The sequence below is a fragment of the Periplaneta americana genome, chromosome 15, assembly GCF_040183065.1.
Source record: "Periplaneta americana isolate PAMFEO1 chromosome 15, P.americana_PAMFEO1_priV1, whole genome shotgun sequence".
NCBI classification, from domain to species: Eukaryota; Metazoa; Arthropoda; class Insecta; order Blattodea; family Blattidae; genus Periplaneta; species Periplaneta americana.
The window spans coordinates 62,035,685-62,043,818 of record NC_091131.1 but is presented as its reverse complement, the minus strand read 5'-3'; the positions used below and the strand labels follow the sequence as shown (position 1 = coordinate 62,043,818).

The 8,134-nt window shown below is 37.2% G+C and overlaps 1 protein-coding gene across 1 annotated transcript; it reads left to right on the top strand.

Annotated features, from left to right (window-relative positions):
- Nucleotides 1-401: 401 nt before the first annotated feature.
- LOC138715635 (trypsin eta-like) lies at nt 402-7,805 on the top strand. The gene is made up of 4 exons (XM_069848710.1): nt 402-508; nt 1,713-1,820; nt 3,549-3,701; nt 7,633-7,805. Exons 2-4 carry the CDS (start codon nt 1,788-1,790, stop codon nt 7,795-7,797), a joined length of 351 nt encoding a protein of 116 aa, XP_069704811.1. The 5' UTR covers nt 402-508; nt 1,713-1,787; the 3' UTR covers nt 7,798-7,805.
- Nucleotides 7,806-8,134: the final 329 nt, after the last annotated feature.

Sequence of the window (8,134 nt, the reverse complement as noted above, 5' to 3'; positions counted from 1 at the left end):
AGCGTTGGTGCGCTAAGTCAAAGGTCCCGGGGTCGATAGCCGGCCACGGAACAATTTTTTTCTTGAAATGAAGGTAATGAAGATTAGTGTGACTATAATTATTGCTATTCCCTTAATGCTTTCAGATTTCCAGTATAAAATATTAAGCCACTCCGTTGTTTTTTATTACGCATGTCAGAATAAACATGTCATTATACTTACGGCCGTAAACATTATCAGGAACGTGTAATGTATCATTTCGTTTAAAGTTGGACGAATGGTTGTGCGGGAATAAATTTGGAATTTTAATAGCAGAAGGAAACAGAATACTCAAGACGTAATCTTTCCGAAGTGATTTCGTCAAGTGATAAGGCTGTGTGTGATATTTTGCAGTCTATCTCCAAAGCGTCTGTCAGTGCGCGCGGGATCAACCTACGCTTCAAAGGGCGGCACTATACACAAAGTGAAACAGATTCATTATGACAGCTACGACAGCGATACTTATGAAAATTACATCGTCGTCATCGAGGTGAGTTTGCTTCCTTTGAATTTATTTTCTAAATATATAATTAATTTAATTTCTATACTCTTTTCGTGTGACTTAATTCATAGAGGGAGCGGCTTTTCAGCCTCCAAAAACAATACGAGCCATTCGTGCTTAAGCAACGCTGCCTAGTTGTAATGTTAAGATTCAGTCGCTGTTAGTTATGGTAAGTTAAATATTATATGCGCCTAGACAAAATAGTATAGCCACGAAGAACCTGAGACATAAGAACTAAGTTGCGTGGAAAACATTATAATTCATAAAGTCGTAAAAAGGAAAGGGTTTCGGCTCGAACAGAAATTTTTGGCTAAAAATTTATCCAGAGACTTATCTCACAATGGTGATGAAGACCGTAAAACATGCATTTGTGTAACTCTTCGTTTGGTTGGTGTTGGTCAATATATTTCTTAAAAAATGTACATGAGGTTTCATGGACCAGAGCAATAAGCACAACGCGTAAAAGAAACATCTGAACACTCAATCTTCTGCATCACACTCCATTGCTGAAAAATCAAATACCACATGAATTATATTTTTGAAGTCCGAGACTTGTTCAGGATTAACGTAACCAGTAGGCTGCCAGAGAGGATGAGAGAGGAATCTATCATACAAGTTTTTGTAAAAAATATTTACAAGGACAGCGGTTGGATTGGTTCCGATTCAAAGATCAAGAAATCTAACTGATCTCCACTTTTATGTGTCTGAATTTAACACTTGTGGTAGCTGAGTGAACAATAAATACATCTAATTCCAATAATGTGAACTAAAATCACAATAATTACATAGGCCTAATTTAGTAGAGTAATATTTTCTACCACAAAAGTCTGTCTTCTTTTTTCACAAAAAATATAAGGAATAATTACGTTAGTACATTTTAATTACCGGTATACATATGCAAGTATTTTTCAAACAAGATTTTATATAGAAACGGCAATGAAGGCATTAAATTTTATAATAGAGAATTTCGTTAAAATAGGTAAAAAGAGAAGAAAACAAGGCAAAATAACAAAACTCATGGGCTAAAATACTGACAATGACATGGATACATTTTCTTTTTAATAACAAAAGCAACCAATAAAAAAAGGCATTTTGCCAAAATTTCGGGATCTACTTATGATATTCAAGGTCTATTGTGCGTATCTTCCCACGCATTAAAATATAAATGATGATGTGAGTATTTTACGTGCAGGTGGACCCGCCTTTCGATTATAGCAATGGCGTGTAACCGATACCTTTGCCGAGCTCACCAGTAGAGGAAGGGACTATGGGAGTTGTTACTGGATGGGGCAAGCTTAAGGTCTGTACACGAAACAGAGAAAAACTGCAATTGAGGCGGTCCCTGGAATAATAATTTAACGTCCGTTACGTCGATTTCCCGTTGCCAGCATATATTGAATTCTTAATAACACATTTCCGTCCTGACAAAATATTATTTCCCTATAATAAACACGGATATCTCTACAAATATTCTGAATGTCTCCCTGTGCAATGCTGTCACGAGATCTAAAATGTCTGATGCTCTGTATCTCAAATTCGACATTTTGTAGTTACGTTCTTGTTCCATAGATCGCCTCAATTATTATTTGATACTCAATTTTAAATTTAGGTTATAATAGGCCTACGCCCAACGAGTGCATCTTTAACAATGTGTAGAAGACAGGATCATTTGTTCAAGATATGCTTGTGGATGTATGTGTAGATATTGTCATTGTGATCGTATGTTGTTTTAAGTGAAAGCCCAGCCACAATGTATAAAATATGTGGAAAGGCCAAAATGGGTCATGTATCTCTTACATGTTCTACCAACATTTCTCCTTCTAGCTGGTTTGTAGTTAGGAACTCTCTATGCAGTACGCTGGTTTAACATTCGATTTACATGCTCATAATATTTTTATTCATAGTTTTTTTGTATGGTTACGAATTTCCGTGATTCAGATCTATGTTGAGATGACAAATGTTTTATAAAGATTTAAAGTTGTGTCTGGTCTGAGCCTTCTCATTACAGTTCGTCTCGTCGTTCCAATAACCTTATGGAGCTTCTGTAATTTGTGTTCTACATTGGTACATTTGTAAGTAAGATAGATTGCAACCTAGATAATTAAAAGAACTCACTTGCTCTACGGCTTCATCTCTGTTTCTACAAATCGAACATTTTATTTTAGTGTTCAAATGTGCACGTTGTATTTGCTACTACAGTAATTTAAAAAAAATTACAGTATAAACATGATTTTAAAATCCAATTTATTTGCCCAACGCTGTGAAGTAACGGGTTTCATGTCTAACTGTGAAACGAGCGGACGTGGGTTAAAAAATCCTGATTGAGGCAAGTTACCTGGATGAGTTTTTTTTCCTGGGTTTTGCCCTCAACCCATTAAGAGCAACTGCTGGGTAACTTTCAGTGCTGGAGCCTGGACTCATTTCGCTGGCATTATCACCTTGATCTCATTCAGACGCCAAATAACTATTGCAGTTGATAAAGCGTAGTAAAATAAACCAATTTAAAAAATGAAGTAATTTGCTAATATTTTATTCTTGTCCAATTGTCTTTCGCGATGAGTTTCAATTTCTTTTTTAATTAGACACGATACGTCTGCGATTAAGATTGAGGTTTGCGCTTCACGCTCAAACAAACAAACAAACAAACAAACAGACACACAGACAGACAGACAAACAAACAAACAAACAAACAAACAAACAAAAAAGACCTTTAGGGAGGCCGAGACATAGATGGGAAGATAATATTAAAATGGATTTGAGGGAGGTGGGATATGATGATAGAGAATGGATTAATCTTGTTCAGGATAGGGACCAATGGCGGGCTTATGTGAGGGCGGAAATGAACCTGCGGGTTCCTTAAAAGCCAGTAAGTAAGTAGGTACTACACAAGAGGGGTGCTTATATAATACTTTTTGATCATCTACGTGTGTGGAATCCAACCCTGAAATTTTGCCGTGTATTTTTGAAACACACTTTATAGTAAAGTAGGTGTGGTGTAATAATGATGTTCTCTGTGATATGTTCATAGGAGAATGGGAAAGCACTGGACGTGTTGCAGCAGGTTTCGCTCTCGGTTCTGAATACCGATAAGTGCAAGAAGATTTTACAAGATAGGGGTTTCGGAATTTACAATCACGACGGTCAAATGTGCACACTGGAAGATGGGAAAGACGTCTGTCAGGTAATAGCCAAGTCATCACCTCTACAACACTGTCAGTATCCTAATCACATGTGGACATTACTCTTCCGTAATTTACGTTACAGAGAATTGCTAGGATATTGCGGAAAATATAATGAGATATTTTCAAGGAAGTAAACGGCGAAGTCAAGTTTCTTAGAATCTAGATAACGACAAGGTTTCTTTCGTCCAAAGTCTGTTTATATTTATGTCCAAGTAATGTTTCTGAAACACTACAGATCTCAATCCTTCGGAAAGTACAGTATCACACTTTTAAACTGTGAAGCAGTGATTTTCAACTTACCAATGTATGACGATGCAGCGTGTTTCCTCTACGAGAAGTGATGTGGCCCATTGGTCAAAGCGCAAAAGGACATGTAGTCTAGTACTATGTCTCAAACAACGAACTATCTGCCGATAATTAATCTTATATTTTAAGTAATTCATTGATACTATAATTCAAAGTGAAATATTTAAATATATATATTTTTTATTAAACACGAATGTGTACAACTTTGAACAAATTTTTATTTGTTCTGGAGACCTGGCTCGAGACCTCGCAGAGTGAGAGTGAATGTGAAGTATTAATGGAATGATGGAGACAATGATGAAGGGAAACAGGAGAACCCTTAGATAAGCCCTTCGCGCCCGCTTTGTCCACCACAAATTCCTTCCTAATGAGGACAGGGATCGAACACGGTTCTCCATGATGGAAAACAGACCACGAACGAATGAAAGGGAAATACTTAAATACCCTGTTAACAGACTAGTTCAAATTAACTTAAAATTAGTAACTGCAACTATTTTTTTTTGCATTAAATGCGTCCAGAACATGATAATTGTTGGGGTATATTTTGTGTCCCTGAATTATATGTAGGCTATGTCTATTTGAAAAAAAATTTTCTAATAATGGATCGAAATATTAGTATTACCTCCAATACAAATGGTTAATGCAGTTAACAAACTTAAAATACCCAGTTACAAGATTAAAAAAAGTGTGATTATTTAAAATTTGCATCGCAATTTACAGTGATATGTATATGTTACCGTTAAAACCCGACATCCTTCAAAACCAGTTTCAACTAGTAAAAACTAGTTTTAGAAATGTAGATAGATAGAAACGAGTTTACGAAAGATCTAGAATCAATAACAGGTTAGGTTTGCTTTGTTTAGGTTTTTGGTTTATTTAGGCTTTTACCAAATTAGTTTGAACTGGTTTTGACGGACTTCGGGTTTTAACGGTAACATATATGTTTTAATTCGTGAATGTGGCATTAACGAAATTTCGGATTTTGATTGTTAGAACTGCTAGACAATTTTTAATTAATAATTCATTCAGAGACGTAACTGCTACGCGAGAAGCCGCTAAGCGAGCTGAATATTGTGCAGATCAGTGCCCGATCAAAGAGAACAAGCGAAGGGAGGTGTGATATCACAAAGAATGCAGATGGAAACAGCTGCTGTAGCTGATATTCAGTGTTTATGCAATTAACGCGAATAATGAGAAAATGGTCAAATAAAATGGGTGGAGTGTGGAAGAGTAAGGAAGAAAAAAAATCACCAGAATTAGCACACGATCTGTCGCAGGACGCTGTTTTGATTGTATTAAGTTACTGCAAAACTTCTATTTCTTAATATGGCTTTGAATCCCAAAACATAATTTGGTATTCTACATGAGCATGGTGAGAAGCTGGTGACATACATAAAGCATTCCAAAGGATAGACCTCCTATAAGACTAAGCGTAAACTGAGATGTATGCAACATGAATGAAGCAGTTTAATTTTCTACAGCAGAGAATAAATATATACAGAGAATCAGGCAATATAGCCGAAACAATGTATAACAATATAGATAATAGGTTGTACAGTGGAAGAAGTGCAGTAGAGTACCCATTTCTGTAACTGAGGCTAAGCATTCTGTATGTCGTACTTGGAAATAGGCGAAATAAGCAAGATATTTCAGGGCAATACAATTTTCTAACACTAAGTTCAAGCGTATACTAAGAATCAGGTGATACAAAAAAACAGTAAGCCTACAGACAAATACCTGAACTGGTACGATAACTTTATTTAAAGCATCGGCAACATTATCGGGACAGGGCAACACATGCGTACTATGCGCTATACTTGTTTTTTTTTTTTAAAGATGGGACATGCCAGTTAAGCGGCCGAGCTTGGAACTACAGCGCCATGTTGCCAATATGGACTACCACGCTGCCAGCTGATGGAAGTTAGCAATTGTCTTTTTAATATGGCTGACGTTAAAACATTAATTGACAATTGACGCGAAGGCAAGAAAACAATACAAAAATCGACAGGGAATCTAAGACGAAACGTACCAATGCTAACATTGTGTACACAATAAATGTCGCCAAGAGAGCTATTAAGCACTCGCCACGTGCAAAGTGTAAGTTTGGCAACTCAACCGTTGTTACCATAGCAACAGGCCTACCACGCTGTGTGTCATTCAGTTGTTTTTCCGATCGCAACGCTCCTGTCATGTCCCATCTTTCAAAAAAACAAGTATAGCTACCTGTGTTACTTGGAGCTGTTCTCTATACGTGGAGTGCCGAAATAGTTGCTACAGGGAGAGCCAGAGAGGTGTTTCTATTATGCGCTGTTGAAGCTAAGAGCATTGTGTGTACCGCCCTAATGGATATTTACAACACTTGAATAGCGATCATGAATAAAAATCCAGGATGTCAATGAAGAAAGTGTACGGGAATGTCATCAAGGTTTACCTGAAGCATGTGGCAACGATTCTTTGCCATATCGGTCCTATAACTGCAGGAAAAATGGATGAGTGCTTTCGTTAGGGTCGGGATGAGTCAAACATTTAGCCCGCAAAGGTCGTTCGTCCATTCCTAGGGAGCACGTAGAGGTACCTTTCACACTAGCTCCCATGAGCTGAGCGAGTGCTGGTCGTAGAAAGGTTTGTACATTAAATTCTGCCGCTCCTAGCAATATGGATATGGATATTACATGACAGTAATCTGACAAAAAGACGGATTGCTAGTTGGAAGTGTATCGAATAACACTTCGAGCTTGATGAGCTCTATTCAGAAAGGAAGGAGTTAGGTTAGTAATTTTATTTTTATTTGTAACAGGCCTACTATTTTTGTATTTGTTTTGAACGCGTGTGACATTTACAGTAAATTAAACAACTATCTGCGCCCATGCCTAGATGAGAGCTGTGAAATTGGATTTTGCCAATCCTGGTATGCGAATTGCGTCTAATGGGAAATAAAACGTATTAATACCTAACTTTTTATATCATCACTTACTCTTAGTTCATTACAACTGGTTCCAAAAACGAAAGGATATGAAAATACGTATACCCGTAGGCTACTTTGAATTTGACTCTCCACCCGAACCAGATATTTTCCCTTCATTATCTTATTTTTAGAATAACCAAAGCCGAAGCATATGAAGAAAGTGAAAAACAACAAGGGGCCTCTATATAACTTCGACTCCCGCCCAACTCAAAAAGAAAAAGCCAAAACGGACCCTACTAATGAAGTTCTTCCTCTTTTACAAGACTAAGTTATATTAAAATAGCAAATATTCAAAACATAATCGCATTCTGAATTCATACAAAATCAGCCAACTGGCTAGAAGAGCGTAAAATGGCCTTAAGTGTAGGATGCCTTTTGTGTCAGTTATTTCTCCGTCTATAGCTACTGAAATGCATAGCATCACATGCAAACATTGTTGTCTGTTATGGTCAACTTCTCCGTATCTCATCTGTTATAACCTGTGTCTCATAGCATAGGATTTTGCTTCTTGCCCTGTTATATCCCATTAATATCTCCTAGAATGTGCTTATCTAACTATAAACATTCTAAAATAATACAAATAAAAATAAATAAATAACAAATAATTAAAGATGAATTAATAGATCGAGCGCAAATTGATTCGCATGTTTCTGTTTCAGGGCGACTCTGGAGGACCCTTCGCCGTGGACGGGAAACTCGTGGGCGTCGTATCCTGGGGAGAGGGATGTGGACGTCAAGAGATGCCCGGTGTATATCCTGCGATACCATATTTCCACAGATGGGTGGAAGATGTCACCGGTATTGGAAGTGCTGACAGAGAATAAATGACACATAGGCACATGCTTTATTGTTTTATTCCCCATGAAATTGGGAGCTCACTCCACCCTCAATCTCCTTACCCTTTACCCTCGAAAACATTGATTATCTAAAACAAAGATCCTTTTAACACAGTTTACTGGGGTCAGTTCTTACAATTATTCTTTATTGGCTTAGTGAACTGTTCCCGCTCCCTTGTTCAGTTCTTTGTTTATTCTTGCACTATCGTATAATCACCGTCACTATTAGCAAAACAATCGTAACTTACTTCGCATTATGCTTTCGTTGAAGTGATGCGACTTACTAAGTACGCTACCAGGAAAAGACTTCAATTTTTCTATATTC